General features: G+C 43.9%; 1 protein-coding gene across 5 annotated transcripts in view; it reads right to left on the bottom strand.

Moving 5' to 3' along the window:
• Window positions 1–16,540, bottom strand: part of LOC110074297 (ligand of Numb protein X 2) — a 33,901-nt gene extending 17,361 nt beyond the window's left edge. Inside the window, exons 1-2 of one of the 5 annotated variants that reach the window (XM_020784334.3) lie at window positions 16,150–16,540; window positions 860–1,320 (exon numbers count right to left, since the gene is read on the bottom strand). In XM_020784334.3, coding sequence (XP_020639993.3) covers window positions 860–1,248 — 389 coding nt within the window. In that variant the 5' untranslated portion in view covers window positions 1,249–1,320; window positions 16,150–16,540. The other 4 variants (XM_072981038.2, XM_020784335.3, XM_020784336.3 and 1 more) reach the window with 4 other exon arrangements.
• Window positions 16,541–19,890: the final 3,350 nt, after the last annotated feature.

Genomic DNA, 19,890 nt, shown 5'->3' with positions numbered 1-19,890 from the left:
ATAAAGATTTAAGATGCGCAAGTGGGGAAGAAAAAGGAAACGGATTTAAATATAGATGTGCCATAAATCAGACATTATTTGGTGGTGGTGGCACCACCACCCCTGTATACGTCTGCTTACTACAATATTTTCATCCTATGCAATGAACTTTGTACCACCTAAAAAAAAGGTAGTATCAAGGTTCTATCAAAATGCTCTCATATCTTTTGCCATACAGAACGATGATTGCAGAATATCAACGTTCAAATGGTTCTAGGCATCCCTTTGAACATGCCTGTTTAACCTGGCCACTTTTATTTCAGAACGAAAGCAGTAACAGTTCTGGGATCAATGTCTAATCCATGATTCCGGGCCTCCTGCCACGAAAAGCTCTCTCTACCCGTCTAATTCATTAAACACCTGCAAACAGTGTGGTGCTCTGTCCTACAATGAACAGGTCTTCTTATTCCTCCAAGATTGCGCTACCCCACTTACACGCACACCGAGGCCAAATTCAAATTCATAGTCCCAACTAAGGCAGACACACCGGATCAACCCCTGGATGCCAACTCATCACCACTTATGTAAATCCCAGTGGTTCAATGGGTTTGCTCTCATTTGAATCAGCAAACAGCCTTTGGAATTATATTTATGTAAGTGAGTCACAAAACAGCACCACTTTGACATGAAGATTACAAACGGAAAACCAAAGAGGTGAAATTTCAATGGAATCCTAAACTAGGAAGGAGCTCCGTTCCTTTCCAATGCTAACATGTAACATTCTCAGACCAAAACTGTACCTATGTGCAGAAGCTGAGGAAGGGGCCGTCAAAGACAAGGTGGAAGCATATCTTCTGTCATTTCATCGACAAATATTCACCTGTTTTGCAAATGAGCCTCCAGCTCGCAACGCTGCATCGTCTCCTTACAGTCATCTTGAAAGGGACAAAGAACAATCAGCTTATCCAGGAGGTTCCTCACTAAAAGGCTGGATTTCCGGCAATGCTGGAAAGACAGTTTTTTCCGGTCCATGGGGCAGAAGCTGTACTCCCTCATGAAGTTTTCAAGGCACTTGAAACAGTACGTATGTCCACAAGGGGTGTCCATCGGCTGGAGCAAAGGCTGAAGGCAAATGTGGCAGGTCAGATCATCGTCCACTTCATCCTGGAAGTTATAAAGATGATTATCTGGCAATGAGTGGAACTGGCCGCATTCGCCGCAGAGTTCTCTGACTTTGGAGCCTGGCTCCTCTCCCGCAGACTGAGCCATGGCCTCCGATATCGGGTGTATTTACATCAACAGAACAGCAGCTCCTTGACTCCCAGTGAAGAGAAAGGGTTCCTAAAACGAAGAGAGGAAACAACTTATATACGTACAGCTTACCAAAATGTGAATTTATCGGTAACCTCACTCTAGGAGGCTGATCGAATCACCATCTTTCTGGGAAAAGAAGTGAATTCAAATTTCATATTTTCCCTAAAGCACACTACCTGTTTTGTTGTTTACATAAATCACTATTGTATTTACTGGCATGTGAAGCTTTAATCTTTCATATACGGCCCAATTAAACGTGGTTGGTTGGTTTGTTTTCCAAAAACAGCCACCTCATCCCACAGGCAATGTCTTTTTAACTTTTGCTGTCGAAGCCTCCTGTTTCTTGCCAGACTCTCAGAACTGTCTTCTCAGCATTACACACCTTGCTCGGCCATTTGCAGACATGAGGCAGTGCTGGCTATATTCTTGCACCTGTACAATCAGGAGACCCCCCCCCCCCAAATTAACTCCGTGCTCATTACTTACCTTGTTTTTCAGACTAGAAAGCCTCTTCTGAGGAGTTAAAGGACTGCAATATATGGCAGTCCTGAAGGTGTTCCGTAATACCAATTGTGGCCAAAATGGCGTCAAATGTGTTAAGTCAACATATATTCCCAGTATTTTCAATTACAACAGTAGGCGGCATTGCAATTATCACTATGTACGGAGGCTGGTATTATTATTTTACGGTTGTTACAGTAGCAAAGAAACTTTTAAAGTCAGGCAATATTTCTAGTCCTAATGGCTAATAAATTATAAAATGTCAGTTACTCCTCAATGTGTTTCGTCTAGAAGTTTGTTTTTTTAATAAACAAACCGGTGTTATACTTAGCATGAACATACGTTTGCAAAGCCGTTCAACTGATCCCTTTTTCCTGCCAGACTGATGATTACTGCATAGGCTTATGTTAATTTTTCAACTTGCAATCCAATTGAAAACTTATTTTCAGCCTGCTGACAGATTTACTGCTTCAACATTGACAAAGATGTCTGGGACAGGATGCTTGTTAAGCCCAGCAATTTTGCAATTATAAAAAGAGACAAGGGGTTTCTTAACTCTGGAATATTATCATTGTCATTTCTCTAAATTGTTTCTCAAATAAGCCAGGTAGACAAAATGTTCAGATCAGCTACAGCACCCTAAGGAAGAAAAAAAATGCAAGGCTATGGACTGGAATGCATTGATTAGCAGCTCCTTTTGACATATATACTCACTAGGAGACTCCAGTATCAACGGCGGGTCCTGCACAACTTCAAGCTTGGTTCATTTCATTATCATCTACTAAAGTTATGCTAAAAGGGCACATTTTTTCACATTGAAATAGTTGTTCATGAACTTGTTGTCCAAATTCCCCGAATTTGATTATCTCCTGTTTTCAAGTTAATATATTATGAGGCATGAAAATGGGTGCTTAACATCTTGACACACGGAGAGAAAGAAGCAAAAAAAGGGGGGAAACAACCAATAAAGAATGATTCTAATTGGGTAAGTGAATTTTCACGGATTATGGAAGGCCAACCAAAATGTATTTGGGTTTCAAAGGACCGACATAGCTCTGAACAGCTTGTGACAGATCAAGTCAAAGGGAGGGCTCAGCAGCCATTGGCAGTACCCTAGTTTGCAACAAGGCTTCTGTTTGTTTTCACTAGTTGAACTGTAAATTATCCAGCCTTACAGGTCATATTATTATTATTATTATTATTTATTTACTGGCCAGGTATGTAAACCATACCCGGAATTTAATATGGCTACCGGCATTCAGCAGAGTAAATGTTGTGCTAAATGCAGGGAGTACACATAAACAGTGAAAAACTACAATGAATCAGCCAGCATACCATGCAATTTTAACTCACGTTTCACTTCTCTCTCTTCCTCTACCAAAGATTTGAGTGGAAAAGGGGGTATAAAAGGACTGTAAATAAGATCTTTGGAGATACAATTGTTCTGCATCAGTCATGCAATAATTACTCGCGTATCACACCAACATTTTTGTAGATGAGACCTATTTAGAACTTAACCACTCAGGTATCGGGTTTCAAACAGCCAAGACTTTATCTCCAGCTCAGAAATGGAAGCTGATGATGCCATGTCAGAAACCCAGACCTGACCCTTTGTGATGAAAAGCAATCCACACCTGTCTGCAGGAGAGTAAGGTGAAGAGTCTGTCTAAATATGGCAGCAGGCTCAAACTTGCTCGTTGTGTCATCACCGACATATGAATCACAAAGCAGATACTCCCGTGTACACCAATTACGAAAATGTTTATTCAGTAACAGCTACTATCCTTTTTTAGGCAAGGCAGCTTCAAAGTCTAAAACAACAAAAGGTCTAAGCAAAGAGTAGGTCGGTGAGGCAGCCCAGGCAAGAGAACAGTAGCGTGCATTCTGCTTCTAGCCGCACCGAATAGTTGCGCTAATTTAAAATTTTTCAACACAATACAAGCATGCTGCCTACTCTCTTTTTTGAATCATTTCAAATTACAGTACTTTTACCATTTGCTGAATCATACATGTTCTCCTCCTGCATGCACATTTGCGGTTGTATTCAGTGCTAATAAGTTAAGTACCATGACAAACAAAGGAAGGAGTCGTCTTTCATTTCATTTCGCATTTCTTTTCATCGTAAAATCTAGACATACGCCAAGGGACAAAGTGAACTGCTGGCTCCAACAGCGCCGACGCACGGGGCACAATACTGACCCGCCGAAACCCCCACAGGTAACAGGAGTATTCTGCTTCTTCTTACCTAGTAAAGAAGGAAATCAACTCTCACAAGAAGGCGAAATAGTACACTCGTGGCTGAGGTTAAAACACAAAGGAAGCCTTAGGATAGCACTGTACTGGCAAAAGCCACAGTCTTACTAAGGAACTATAAATGGATTCCAGCGTACAACACAAGGATTAAATAATAACCACAGCTCCTTAGCACATCATGGCACAAAGTCTGTGCAAGGGTGGTGGTATCATCAGCAGTCGCAAACTATTTTTGCTAATTGAAAATGTCCTAGTCCTGTTCCACTATTTTTTTCCCAACTCCCCTGCAATCCTTTTTCCTGCTTGGAAGCCCCTGGATTTCGTGAGACAGGAGGAGGTAGTCTTTAATTAACTCTTCAACAGAATATTAATACAGTCGACTTGGCCTGTCTAAATGTAAAAGAATTTGCTGAGTGAACTCTCCTAGATGATCACCTGTTCAAACTTTACCAATTATTAACCCTAACGCTTGAACTTCTAAGACTCGCACAGAGTTAATCCCTCAGTTATGTCAACAAGATAAAAGAAAAAAAAGAACATGACATAAGCAAAGCATTTTCAATGTGTGGACTTTGTCCTGAGTGACTGGACATGCAACATTCCAGTTTCTTGCCTGGCAAACACACAAAGCTTGTACCCCTTCTACTGTTTCGGTTAGTAGATATAAAGATACGTCCAGGGTAATTCTCATCCGCCGGCTGATGAGAATGTAAGAAAGTGAGAAAAGCCGGGTGCTTTTTCTCGGGCCAAGTAGCAAATGGACTAGCAAAACTCTACACACACCAACAACTGGCATGGCAACAACAAGCCCAATGTCCTACATGGAACCAGAAAAACCTGGGAAAGTAAGTGTGTGTATAATGGAATCATCATCTTACTCAAAGAGGAAATGGTCTACACAACTCCATCATCAGTTCTTCCTGCTCATCTTCTCTAAACATCCATCCTTTCAAAACAATCCACACAAATAACTACCAAATGAAAACGTCTAGTAGCCCATTCACAAGAGTAGATTAGGTTCAAACCAAATCAATTTAAATAAAACAGATTTTTTTTGATGGTTGAAATTTAAAAAATCCACTTTTAAAATTTAAATCATGATTTAAATGGATTTCTTTTATAAAAAAAACCATTGATTTTTATCCACCCTGCCATCCACCCACTTATTCATACAGTAGCCAAAGTGAAGGCTAAAAGGAAGAAACTCTTTCCTTTATTACTTCTTCCCCTTAAACAGTCATGGTGGATGAGATCAAAGGCCTGATCCAGTCCAGCATTCTGCTCTCTGTTACCTATGGGAAACCCGCAATGAGGAAAACAGTGCAAAGGCCCCTTTACTCACGCTCCCAAGCAACAGATCTATAAAGGTGGACTACCTCTGGTAGCAAAAGAAATATATTATCCATCATGACTAAGAGCCACTACTAGCCAACCACTTTTGGTCAGCCTGCTCTTCCCGCACGGCCACCTGAAAATTACTGTATTTTTCCGTGTATAAGATACCCCCATGTATAATACACCCCCCACTTTTCTAACCCCAAATTTAGAAATCTAAGTGGGGGCTTCGCAAGTGTAGGGGGGAAATGATCAAAGCACTGCAGGATTGCTTTGATCCCTGCTTTCCCCTCCACTTGTGTTTGTTCTCTCCTCAGCTTACTTCCGTGTATAAGACGACCCTCAATTTTTAGTCTAAAGATTTTAGACAAAAGTATAGTCTTATACATGGAAAAATACAGTATTCTTCGCCACTACAAGTTATTTCTCCACAAACAGGCCTAATAGGCACGATAAAATAATTCGGGACTGCAGGAATCCTAGCTTATCAGTCCGAGGAAACCTGCTACTGCCTACTTCCCAACTGAGAGGCATGCAACTTTGCTCCACTTTGTGTGAATCCCAACACTGCTGTCACTTTGGTTTGTTTCTTTCTCACCCCCCACCAAAAAAAATAATAATCCTGAGAAGAGACAAATCGAGAAGACAACCTAAACAAACTGTAGATTTCATCTCCGGTTTGTTTGGAGAAAAACAAACCAGAGCAATAGGTTCAAACAGCACAATAAAAAAAAAAACCAGAGAGCGGCTTCTGCTTGCAGGTGGCATATGCCACTACGCCCTGCCTTTCCCTGTTGTGTGAACACAGCCATAATAATATAACCCCATGCACCAGAACTGCCCACATGGAACACCAGCAAATCCCATCGGCCATGGGTGCACAGCACACACAGAGAACAGCTTTTCAGGTGTTCTTGAAATCTGAAAAAAGGGCTGGCCGTTCCTCACCAAGGGCATCTCGTGAAGTTGAGGAAGTCTACGCTGATGGGAACGAAGACTTTAACGAGTATTCTTTACAGCCCTAGTCCTGTGCAGTGTCATGCCTGAAGCCCGTAGCCTTGCCTGCACATGCACGATAGCACGGCAGAGATGGCTAGCCCTGAGTAGGCAGTGCCCTGGCATGCCGATGCTGCCGTGGAACACGCCAAGTTCAGATTCAGTGCCAGAACAGTACTTTGCACCAATAGCTTTTTTCCACACCTATTTAAAACAGAGCCCAGAATATGGGGAAGAGGAAACACGGCTGAATCCTTCAGGAACGTCAGCTCTGGTTTTTATAGGCCTATTGCTGATTTTTTCCAATCATGACAAAAGGGCAGCTGCTTTCCTCCCTCTCTCCAGGCTTTCCGGAACTTTGGTAGCAGTACCGGCCAGTCCGTACCCTTGTGCAGAGGTTGCTGCTTGAGTAGGCTCTCAAACAAGCTGTAAAATCGTTTGAAATGTCACTGTCCTTGCAGCTGAAAACAGATAGCAGTGTACAGCAGGGAACCGATCATCGTTAAGCAATTTTTCCCTATCAAAACATCGTTTTGTGATCGCAAAAACCTCATCGTCAAGCGGTTTCGTCATTTAACGAGGTAATCGTTAAGCGAGGCACCACTGTAATGGCCCTTCTTGATCACTGCGGTCTGAAACTTGTCCAGAGTCTGCAACAGGCAACCTCCTGGAGGAGCAAAAGATATTTGCAAGTTTCAGAGGGAGTAGAAGAGATTTTCCATTAATACCTAACATATCAGCTTACGACCAAACACCTTTTGCAACAGTTCTGTTCCTTTGCTTCCGGCTGCCAAAGAGCCTCACTTGTCTGCAACCAGCTTTATTACTCAGCCACGACGCCTGGCTGTATGACCAGTTCTAGGCCTTCAGCCTCCAGCTATCTCTCTGAACACCCAAAGGGACGTGGTCGGCCCCACAAAGAGCCATTAATTCTTACAGGAGGGCCCTGCAGCAGCCCTTCCACAAACCTGATTCACACACAGTTGCCACAACCCATGCACGCATAGTGTTGTCCGTGTTACCTAGCAGTAGAGGGACTAGACGCCGACTCCTTTATAGACCAATTCCTCTCCTTCCTTATAGTGGAAAGACTCGATTTTCCTCCTTCTTTTCCCCTTTCTCATAGAAAACTCTTTCTCGGGCTGGTTATTGGGGGACAAAACCATTTTTAAAAAGAGGACGTTCTTCCTCTTCCTTTCTCACCCCTCGGTGCTGATACCAAACCTTATCTAGCAGCATCTTGATTCTTCTTCCATCTATCTGTGTCAAGCGTGGAGCAACAAGAGAAATCCAGTTTCGCGCTTTTCCCTCCACCGAGCGAACTGCACTTTTGCACCCAGGTCACCCAAATCTTTCTACCTTGTAAAATGCCATTTGGGAAGTTAGCATAGCTCAGACCCACGAACTCAAAAGAGGACCAGCTTCATGCTCGCATCTTTCAGCTATCTAGAGGTGATGGAGCAGCCTCACCTTAGCACTCTCCGGGCTCCCCTTATTTTAGGTCTTACTTCACCAGCTTCTGTCTTTCTTCCCCGAGCTCTAGAGAAGGGAGATTTGCGTACCTTCAGAAAACTCGCTCTATAAAGAAGCCTTTCAAAAGATCTTGCCTCTAGATAGGAATCGATTACCTTTTCTTGTGAAGCTCCGTTTCTAGAAGGGGAGGTATGAGCAGAGCCCTATTATTGCACAGATATGCACAATAGAAGAATGGTGGAGTTGTGCTGGAAATAAAACCGCCTGGCACAGAAAGACTGCAAAGGGTGAACACAAACATCTTACAGAGTGATTGTTCAGTGCGGATTTGGGGGAGGGGGGAAGGCTGGCTAGTCCTACCCCTCTTGTTCTTGCTAAGACTCTGTTCCTGGTAGTTATCTGATTTTCATCATATAATGAAAACTAGCTCTCCCAACATACTGTACATTCTTCCTCCGCTACCATACAATTTACTGAATAAGTAGCAATCAGGAACAGAAATAGGCTGGACCTTCCCTCATCCCTCAATTGCTAGCATCAACACAAGAGACCATATTTATTTTTCTCCTCTTTCCTCTGTATCCCTTATACCTTCTTGTCATGTCTTACATTTTAGACTGTAAATAGGAGGAGGGCACAGACTGTCTTAGTGCCTACACCATCAGATGCTGCACAACCTTTTGTTTCAGTGGGAGGGCAGGTTATACAAATCAATCAAAAGATTATTTTTTAAAAAAGGCAACATACACAACATATTGTCAGCCTTACAGCAGTTCAGTAAGGCAGATCAATGGCACTTCATAAATTCCCTTAGCAAAAATAAATAAATAAATTGAATGAATGAATGAATGAATGAATGAATGAATGAATGAATGAATGAATGAATGAATGAATGAACACACTGCTGACCAGACAACAGACATTCTCAGGCACTCACTCAATCCAATAATCCAGGCAATGGGAAGAATAATATCTATGTCATTTCTGCACATACAGTGTTACAGGTGAGTGTTTCAGCTAGCCTTACTGGCATTTCGAAACACAAAAAGGGAGACAGCAAGATGAACCCAGCTTGACTGGTGTGTGTTTGGTTTTTTTGTTTTGTTTTGTTTTTTTATACTGCTACCAGCCTTCTCACTACAGAAGCAAAAGAATCTATGGAACACCATCTGAAACTAATAATATTGCAGAAAATTTGTATAAAATAGAATGCGCTCTTGTCAGCAAGATGGTTTGCATAAGCAGGACTGTAAGTTGGTTTAACAACCTGTTGTCTTCACGATGCTTCGATGTGCAAACATCCCCAATGGGTTGTAATACTTGCCGACCTGTTTCAATAAAACTGGAAAGAACTGGGTGAGAGAATGACAACACTGGCGATAATGCTGCTGAGTGAAGTGCTAATTTTGTTATCACTAGCAACCTTGTATATTTATCCCTGCAGTACAGTATAAACAGAGCCGCTCTTGAAACCTGAGCTGATGCAGGATGTGGTCGCTGGCCTCCGTCTGTAACAGGGTGTAGGGAGCACCCTTTTTGCTTGTTTCTTTTGTGCGTGTGCTAACTACACTTCATACAGCTCTGCACAGTCACTTAAGTGTATCAGCCCTAAAGATGTAAACAACAGGTATTTTGTGAATCAGGCTGCCCGCGAATGCAGCCACGGTACAAGTTTAGTAAGAGGTCAAGTGGAAAAACTTTTGCCTATCTGGCATAGTGTAGGAGGAAAAGTATATATAGTCAGACCAGTTTTCAGACAGGAGGCTGAACCCTGCACTGCGAGGCATCCACCCAGTGCTATCTGGAGAGGTCTCCTACAAGCTCTCTACAAAGATATGTACTGTACGGTCCTTGAACATGGTGCACCACTGCCCATACATACATCAGTGGCTTCTAAATTTGTTACGCAGAAACACATGAGGCATCCTGGCTACTATTACTGATCTTTCTGGGCAGTGCACAATTACGGTGGACATTGTTCTGCAAGGTACACTGCCTTCAGGTTAAGGGTGAAGCCCAGTCCACTTGCCTGTAGTATGTGATACCTTCTAACCTAAAGCCCAGACCTTTAAATAAGGGGACACAAATCAGAGGAGAAAGAGAGGCCTGAAGGCACGAAATCACTGCCACACTTCTTTATAAATATGCCTTTCACCAGGAACTTTCTAGCTGCTTTTCATCCCAATCCATTCAATGATGCACTCTGCCGGCTGCTGCCTTATTATCTGTTTTGACAGCAACATGATGCAAGGTCAGAGATACAGGGTGGATTGTCATCATGCACCTATCCCGCTCTGTTTAGCCTTTTCATCAAATTTAGTTGAGACTTTAACCATAGAAGCAACCAACATGAATTTGACCCAACTCCGGGAGGCCGTGGAAGACAGGAAGGCCTGGCGTGCTTTGGTCCATGGGGTCACAAAGAGTCGGACATGACTTAACTAAACAACAACAAAGTTACAGCAGTGAATCCAGAGTCTACTCCCTCCGTAAGCCATGAAATTCACTGGTCAACTTTGAGCCGGTCACTCTCTCACTCTCTCTCTCAGCTGATCTAGCATATCGGCTAGTGGTGGTGGTGAAGTTAGGAGAAGGAAGCCACGCAGCACACCTTGAGCTTACTGGAGGACAGGATGGATATAAATGTAACTCACAATAATAAAAAGTTAAAGCAAACATGCAAGAGCGGAGCCCTTTCTCCTCCATCACTGCTCTCCTTGTGCACGTCGCCGCAGCCTGAAGTGGACAGCCGCTTGTGGCTCTCCATGCCATTGTGAATCCTAAACCTGAGGGTTCTTGAGTGTCTGTAGAGCCTCTCTGCGTAAATTACTTGTCACGCTCCATACAGAGGGAAGGGGAAAAAAAAACAAGAGAGGAAACGGAGCTGCTGGATTCTCCTCCTCAACTCTTTAGTTGAGATATACACAAGCTGAAAGCCTTCGCTGCAGGGGCCGTGGGTTAAGTGATATATCTGAAGTGGGAGATGCTGCTCCATGTTTTCCAGATAAGAGCTGTTTTATTAGTTCCCCACCCTCTTAAATTCACTCTGATATTCAGAGGTTCAAACAGCTTCTGTGATTCAGAGGTTCAAACAGTTGCACATTTCAGCCGCTAAGGGCAACAACTGTTCCTGGACACCGAAGGGGGATCAGCAGACTTACACCTACGTAAAAGGTGCTCTCGGAGTAGCAATATACCACCTTCCTCCCCCCCCGTAAAAAAACTTTTTTTAAAAAAAAGCAAGTGAACTAGGACATCTGAAAGGATCTGCAAACACAGGCTCGCACATCCGCACGGAGTCTCGCGGCCACACTTGGTCCCTCCGCTGTTCTAGCAAAAACTCACTTAGATTATTGTGGTGTAACGTACACACGTTCATCTATGAAACTAAGCTGGAACTTTGAAATTTGAAGAGACCCTTGTCCAGCAGGCCAAGGCCAAGAGGCAGTCCCAAAACCAGCAAAACCAGGGAGCTGGACAGGGGACAGTATTGTATTTACCTGCAGTGTGGAAGGGACGGTCACTCTCGAATTGGCCTTCTCAGCCACACTAGAAGCTGTTCCAAGTCCTCCATACAGAGCACGTGACCCTCGTCTCTCGAGACTGAAGGATGCCTAAATAAAGATACTGATGGAGAACTCAGTGGTTCAGTTATCTGGCTGCGGAGCCAGTGGTTGGGAGTCTGAATCCCCTCTATGCCTCCTTGACAGGGGCTGGACTTGATGACCTCTAGAGTCCCTTCCAACTCTGCAGTTCTAAGAAGATGGGGATGAGATCACCCACCGTTCTCTTTTAATTCTCTACAACGGTTCCGATTCTTACTCTCATTGGCTGAAAGGGTAGAATCTTACATCTATGCCTCTCACCTCTGGACTACAAGTTACAGAACTGGACTTTGGCTGGGAGGCCAAAAATTAACAACAACTTCAAAAGCTCAAGAGAAGAGCAGGCCAGATGACCTATCTGTATGTGTTACCTATTGACAACATAGGGTTTGGAAGCACCTGATTTTTCTCTCTCTACCTACTCAAACGAATGGGGGGGAAACCACTTGTTCTTCCTTGTCTATACATTTTTCCTCCCTCTTTCACCTCATTGTTCGTGTGTCCTCTTTGTTTTCTCAGCAGGCTGTTTTCAAAGGAAGGATACTTTTTCAGCAGCATACTCTATTTATGACACAAAAGGATGGCTGCTCATTTAAAATGCCAGTCTAAGAAAAGCAATGCTTACAGAGCAATGTATTTTGTCCAGATCTCAAAGGACTCCATAAAGGTGATGTCGTTCAACAAACCCCTGCCACTAAGATGAAGGCAAACAAAGATTACCTAAGCCAAAAGGGCAGAGTCCAAACTAAATGCTATATAGAAAAGGGAACTCTGAATCACAGCCTTATTTTATGACCTGTTTGCTTTTTCAGCAAGGTTTTTTTTTTGTTGGTTGGTGTTTTTTTTTTGAGATATCACGAAACACAGGGACAGAAAATGATAAGGCAACCAGGGATACGGATATCAAAGGAAGTTTGCTAATTAATATGTTCATGCTCGAAAACTATGGTCACTGTGCTCTCAGAACGACTTCAGTGAGAGATCGCTGGGGCCATTAGCACCCCCAGAACTCCTAAACAAGGTATCAACCTTAAATATACTCAGGAGTTCCATCTTAACAAGTATGATGTCATTTGCTTCTCAATCAACACATATACAGCATTGTGGGTGTGTATATACAACTGCACGGCAACGTACTGAAATACAGAACCCTGCTGAATCCAGAAAAATCATTCTCTTTTCCTTCTGCACTGACAGGGCAATCCGCTCCTTGGATCCTAAGAACATGCCCAGCCATAAATATTAATCAAACAAGCAATAATCTCAAAGTGTTTCTCTGTCTCTTTCTCTCTGCATATCTAAATACTCACCTCCTTTTCCTATTTAAGCCTTGCTTCAAAACACAGAACTGAAATAAATAAATATACCCCAAACACAATGTGGGATTTGTGTGTGTGTATGTGTGTATGTGTGTGTGTCAGACGTGGCCAAGGGAGGGTTATTTGCTGGCCAGTGGCTGCTGAGACATACCCAGGTATGCAGTTTTGCTGGTTAAGACGGCAGACAGTGTTCTGAAAAGAAGAAGAAGAAAGAAGGAAGAAACCAATTCCTTATGCCCTTCTTATTACAAAGGCAACAAGAGAGCTCAAAAGCATATTAAGTGGTCACCAATCTCCACTAAGTGTCCTTGTGTTCAGACCGCAGAGGCCGGCTGCATTCAGTTTTCTGTGCTGCTCGCAAACATAAGTCCTGGCTTATTTCTTCTTGTGGCAACAGAAAGGATACTCCATTCCGCCCCCACCTGTATACGATTCAACAGCTACGCCCTCTTCTTCTTCGGTGCTTCTAAATATAATGTCCCTGCCCTGCGGTACCTCCAGGGCACAAGGCCACCTTCAGCCCTGCAAGGCAGGCCAGGCTGGGAATCGGCTAGAAACAAAAGGCCGAATGACAAGGGCTGCAAGTCCCTCACTGCCGTCCTGATAAATTTTGTCTCTCAAAATAGGAACGCTGGCAGCCGTCTTTGGCCAGGAACCGGGCGGGAGGCAACAAAAAACACCTATTTACCAATCAAAACCCTTTTACAAACTTGTTTTGTTTTTCGGAACTGCAACCCTATATAAGCTGTGTGTGTCTACATATGTGCATGTATGTATGTACGTTTGTGTGTATAAACTGTGTATACATACATACATACATACATACATACATACATACATACATACATACATACATACATACATAGTATGTGTCTGTGCATGTGTGTGTATATCCATATGCATGCATATATGTGTGTGAAAGCACGTGGGTATATGTGTGCCTACAGGTAAGACAGAGAGGTAGGCTGGAGAAACTACAACGCCCAGAATCCCCTGCCCCGCCACGAACTCCCCCGGGGATTGTGGGTGCTGTAGTCCAAACAAAGCAACGTGCGTTTCCAAGCTCATTAACGCCCCCCTCCCGCTTTTTAAAAAGAGAACCACCCCTTTTTAACTCTGAGGTGTCTTCTTTGGGAGGGGGCAGAAAGGGAGGGGTGTGGGGAGTGATGCCCCCCAAATCTCTCCCCCGCCCTTTCGACCCTCCTCCCCCCACCGGTGTGTCCCCCCTCCCCCCACAGGTGTGTCCCCCCCTCCCCCCACAGGTGTGTCCCCCCCCTCTCTTTCTCTCCCCCCCCCGCCCATCAGCCCAACCCTGGGGCGTTTGGGGCGACCTAAATAAGAAAGCAAAAGGACTCACCTGGCCGGCCCGAGTGGGGGAGGAAGGACGAGGATGATGATGATAGGGGGCACCCTTCATCAAGTGGGTGGGGGTGGGGGTGGGGGTGGGGGTGGGGGAAAGGGAGCAAAAACAGGGCGCCGAGGGAGTGGGGGGTCCCCTTCCTCCGGGCGAGGCGAGGCGAGGCGTCCTCTGTCTCCTTCGGCGGCCGAAGAAGAGGCAACGTGGCCGCTCCTCTCCTCCTTCCTTCGTTCCTTCCTCCCTTCCCTCCTCCGCGCGGAGAGTTTCGTTCCCAGCAGGGAAGGGAAGGGAAGGGAAGGGAAGGGAAGGGAGTCGAGCGCGCGCCCGCCGGGAGGGCGGGGACCGGGCCCAGGTGGCCTCGCCTCCCCCGGGAAGGAGGAAGGAGGAGGGTCACACGTCCCGTCCCCCCCCCCCCCCCGCGGGACCCCCGGCTCGTCCCGGCTTTCCTTCCTGCCTTTTGCTCACTTTCCCTGCTTGTCTCTCTCCCTTCCTTATGGGGGAAGGAAAAATTAACTACTGTAACAAACAAAAAGCTACAATGTCATTTCGAACACAGACACACACACACACACACACACACACACACACATACACACACCAAAGCCGGAAATTATTAAAATGCTTTGGGTTGGTTTTAAAACAAACAACCGCACACCTCACCTTTTTTTATAGGTAAAAGTTTTTAAATGGCGTTTTTGTTCAATAGGAATCATCGTAATAGGAACAACACACCGGCTTAATACACTTGGGGAGGGCTTGAAACATGCGTTTACAACAGGTTTTTAACATTTGAAACAGTGTTTTCCTAAAGAGGAAAAAAATCCATAAAATGCTTGGTTGGTTGGTTGGTTTTAAAGATTTTTTATATTTTGAAATTTAAAATGGTATTGGGGGGGGGGGGGGAATCAGCCAAAAGCTTAAAATGCTTGCAGGAGGAGAGGGGTCAAAACACTTATATATTTATTTGGTGAGGTCCTACAACTTATTATTTCTTTACCACAACTCAAAATTTCACTTAAAAAACACACAACGTATGAAAATGTTTAGGATTTTTTTCGTTTAAAAGTTCATGCCTTTCAATTTTTAAAATCCGTTCTGTTAGAAAGACAAAACAAATCCCACATTATAATCCACCCTTTGGTTTCGCACTGATCAAAACACTAATTAATATACAGTGGGCCCTCTACTTACAGAATTAATCTGTATTGGAACAGTGGCTGCAGGTCGAAAAGTCTGTAGGTCGTGTCTCCATTGACCTACAATGCATTGAAAACCGATTAATGCCATAACCGGCCGTTTTTGTTCTGTTTTTGTTCCATTTTGGTTTTTTTCTGGTCTGCAGGTCGATTCTCCGGCTGCAAGTCGAAACTACATTTTGCGGCCAGAGAAGTCTGTAACTCGAAAAGTCTGTAAGTTGAGCTGTCTGTAAGTCAAGGGTCCACTGTAAACAATTTGGGAGGCGAAAAACCCTACAGAATATCCGTTAAAATATGGTTAAGGCATCAGCTATTGTCTTCTAACTTGATCTGTTGTCCCTTTTCTTTGGCCAGGCAAATTTCCTTGGCTGTTCTCCTGACACAAAGATGGATCCACGGAGGGTCAATCAGCTCTCATGAGCTTCAAGCATGGAAGACAAGCCAGAAACAACAGATGTGCTTATCAAACCTCGCTAACGAGCTTGCTTGTGCTTCTTCCTATCATCCTGGCCTCCCTTGGCTTATCATGGCGGGGATACAACGGGAGGGCGCCTGTTTATTAAAACTGCTTATTAAGGCAAAATGTGGCCGTGATGTGTTGTCCAGCTGCAAGGTATCGATGTAAACAGCCCAAATGTATAAATTGTTAAGAAAAACAATCAGGCCAGACCACTCCACAAATTGCAATCTGTTTCCCGGTGTGGCTTCAACCACCACGGCTTTCATTCCCCCATGACTGGGTCTATTACCCCTAATTTGTTCTGCATCTCCCATAATTTTCCTGGTCACATTCACAAGTTTCCTGAAAGGGCAACACTTACTTAGGCTTTCTGCAATCCATGCCAGCTATCAACTCTTCCTTGTAGTTCGTTCAAAAATGAAGAGACTGGATCCATCTCATGAATATGAACGCTCGTCCTCATCTGAGACGAGTAGACCAACCTTCATTCCTGTAGTCTGCATCCGGCATTCCTCTTTTGCAAACTGAAGTCTTTTTAGCAGGACTGTTTCCTAACCCACTGAAGCTTCCTTAGGACCTCACAGGTAACCTCCCTTAAGCAGAACTTTCACCTTTTTTTTGCTTTCCCCATGATTTCTCTCTTATCAGGTGTACGATCCTTCCTATGCTTCTCCCTCTGTTTGGTTAACCGGCCCTCTGCTCAGATAGGTTTGTGTTTCACTCTCTTCCTGGTTCTGATACAGTTTCTATATCAGTGTAGGTTTGACGCAGGTAGACACGCCCTCCTGAACAACACAGGTGCTACGCTGCTTATGAAACAGGTTGCTATGGAGTTGCAGGGGTGGAAAAAACACACCTATAAGGTATGGAGCCAAATTTGTAAAAAATTTCCAGGTTTGTTCATGTATATGCTACAATAATGATGCTTCTAAATGAAACTGTTTATAAAACAGGATTCTTTTTTTAAAAGGAGATTAAATTGTGTAGAAAACTGTGCCAGGGTTTTAAATATAATACTTAATCCCAGTAGAACCGTGGGGTCGATGTTGTGGTTTCAGTGACCCGAAATTTACTGCAGTCTATATACAGCATATAAGAGGGTGGGTCTTGTGGCCTTCATCCGGTCTCTTTGTATGTGGTATAGGATTTGCTACTATCTGCTGTTTCAGATATCCACAGTAGATCATGGAACAGATCTGCGGATACAGGAGTACCTGCTGTATTTTTTTAAAACAATTTATTGGCTGGAAACCTGTTGTGAAGTTATGCAAGCAGCAACATTAAGAAATGCCCAATTCCACGTGCAACAGAGTGCCCATGGAGATGCCTTAAACTTCAGCAATAATAGTAACAACCATAATAATCATAATAATTTATTGTCCTTGAACATATATATACCGTATACACATACAACGAAATTCACAAAGAGCACCCAGAGACCAGACCAAAACACACACATCCTCAGAACAATCCTAAGACCTAGGACTTCAGCAAGGCTTAAGGAATGCCACTTGTGTTACTCATTTCTTTCAATAATGTATTCTCGAAGGCTTTCACGGCCGGGATCTGATGGCTGTTGTGGGTTTTTCGGGCTCTTTGGCCGTGTCCTGAAGGTTGTTCTTCCTAATGTTTCACCAGCCGTCATCTTCAGAGGACAGGAGTAAAAACTCTGTCTGTGCTCTGGTGCAGTTTGTTTGGATAGTTGAGTATTTATAGCTGTGGGATCAGCTTTTGTCCTTTTCAGGAGATGGGTGATTGTGGTGATCAGCATATTTTTTGTTGTGGGTGTATTGTTGTGATAAGAGGGAGAGATGATCTGTCACTGTGATTGAGGGGAGTCATTAGCTGGTCTTTTGTGTGCAGTGATGACCCGTCCTTGTAGCTGGGTAGAGTTCGCTGACCTTTTGCAGGCTGTATTTTTCAGTGCTGGGAGCCAGGCTTTGTCGAGTTTTAAACTTTCTTCTTTTTGTTGAAGCCCTGCTGCTGTTTGTGGATTTCAATGGCTTCCCTGTGCAGTCTAACATAATGGTGTTGTCCAGTACTTTAGTATTTTGAAATATAATTTCATGTCCAGCTTGTTTTAGGGCATGTTCGGCTACTGCCAATTTTTCCAGTTGTTTTAGTCTGCAGTGTCTCTCATGTTCTTTGATTCTGGTGTGGATGCTGCGTTTTGTGGTTCCAGTATATATACCTCTTGCTGCTGACATGAAATTATTAGCCCAATCGTGCAGATTTAATAGTAGGCATCCTTCAGTCTCGAGAGACTATGGGAATGTGCTCTGAATAGAGGCCTTGCTAAATATTTTAGCCCATAATCGCTGCAACCTGGGTTACATGATTTTCTTTCCATTTCTCTTAACATAAGATGGAAAAGTATTTCCACATAAAATATAAAGGTCACGAAAGCCTTCCTTACATCTCTGTTAGGAAGTCTGATTTTCTTCCTTGGTTTCAGGGAACCCTGTGCTGCCTCCAGGAAATGCCCCACATGGGTTATTAAGCATCTCTGCGTGCAATTTAAGTGGCTGCCCTTCGTTCTGAAACACAAACCTCTGTTAACATGAAAGTACATGTTAGTGGTAATAAACAACAAAGAAATATAATTAACTACTGCACAAATCTGAGATAAGCTCGGAGAGGACAAAAAAAGGAAAAGAGGTTATACTAAATTTCCGGATTTCTACTTGGTGGCTTTCCCCAGACTTTTTTTCTAGTCATTGCTTAAGTAAAGGGATGTGATTTTTTTTTCTGTGAAGGGCCTTTGTATTCTAACAGAAAAGCACTGTAACCATGAAAGAACTTGAGGAGAAATGGGAAGCTTTTGTCTATATAATTATTATGTGCAGCAGCTGGGGCTCATCTCTAAAATAGGTGGCTGTATCCTGTAAAATGAAGGGATTAGGGAGAAAGGATTGGCTAAACCTGCCATGTGGGGGGAAAAAAAATTCAATAAACAGGATTATATATGAACAAGAAAAGCTATTAAAAGTTCATTGCATAATAATACAGGGCAGCGAATGAACGGTGCAGCCACTCAAACAGCCGTTGTTCCTGAGAAACGGCAATTCCAGAACATGTTTGTGCACGAGGAAGCATCGGGTCTCTTTCACCGGCATTAGATGGGCTAAAAAAACGACTTAGTCAAAAACGCAGTCTTCGCCAAACTCCCGGCAAAACTGGGGATTTGGGATTATCTCACTTTTCATCGAGCAGCCCCAAGAAAGAAGGCATGGGAGGAACCTGGACGCTGCGTTGACAGGGTGCGATTCGGGTTCTTTGTCAGCGTCTGGCGGTTTCTTGTTTTTTGGCGGGAAACGACAAGAGAGGAGATTCTTGGAACAATTCTTTACTATCAGAACGAATGGGTTTTTCCACCACAACTTCAAGAGGGTCTACACTGGTTCAACGTGGGCAGGTCAGTTAGCCCACAACGAAGGCAACGTCTCCTCATCATGGTCACCCTTTTAATGGAAAGATTGTCCGAACCGTTTCCTGATCCGTCGGCCTTCTCAGACAGCCGCTCCTCACTGCACATATTGTCCCACGGCAAGGGATGGCGTGACCATTCTCCTTCGGGCGGCTTCTCGGGTGATTGGACCAGTCCTGGTGGGATCACCCTCTTCCAAGGACCCCATCCTCGAGGGTGTCCTAAAACTGTCCATCCCTCCGGTCTCGATCCTTCAATCATGGGTTTTCCTTCTTCCCCCTTTTCCTCTGTCTCTTTCCGGTCTTGGCTTTCGTAACCTATTCCCTTCTGTGGGATCTGAAACACTCTTAGGTTCCCCTTCTCCTTCCAGCCCTTCTTCATCTAAAACCACCATCTTTCTCATCTCCCCTGATTTTCCTCCTTCCTCTGAAGTTAAGAAACCGTCTACCCCCTCCTCTCTCTCTCTTTCCTGACTCCTCCTCCTCCTTTCCCGCCTTTAACTCTTTCATTTTTTCTATAACTTTCACTATCTCTTCCTTTCCAACTTCTCTATTTTTCTCCTCCTCTACAGTCACTCTTCTCTTCTCTTTCATCTTCTTGCTCACACAAGGATAAATTATGGACAAAGCATTCCGATCCGAATGCCAGATTACTGTGTGTTCTCAACACAAAGGT

The sequence above is a fragment of the Pogona vitticeps genome, chromosome 11 (genome assembly GCF_051106095.1).
Source record: "Pogona vitticeps strain Pit_001003342236 chromosome 11, PviZW2.1, whole genome shotgun sequence".
NCBI classification, from domain to species: Eukaryota; Metazoa; Chordata; class Lepidosauria; order Squamata; family Agamidae; genus Pogona; species Pogona vitticeps.
The sequence above is the reverse complement of the archived record's forward strand: the minus strand, read 5'-3'. Positions and strand labels throughout refer to the sequence as shown.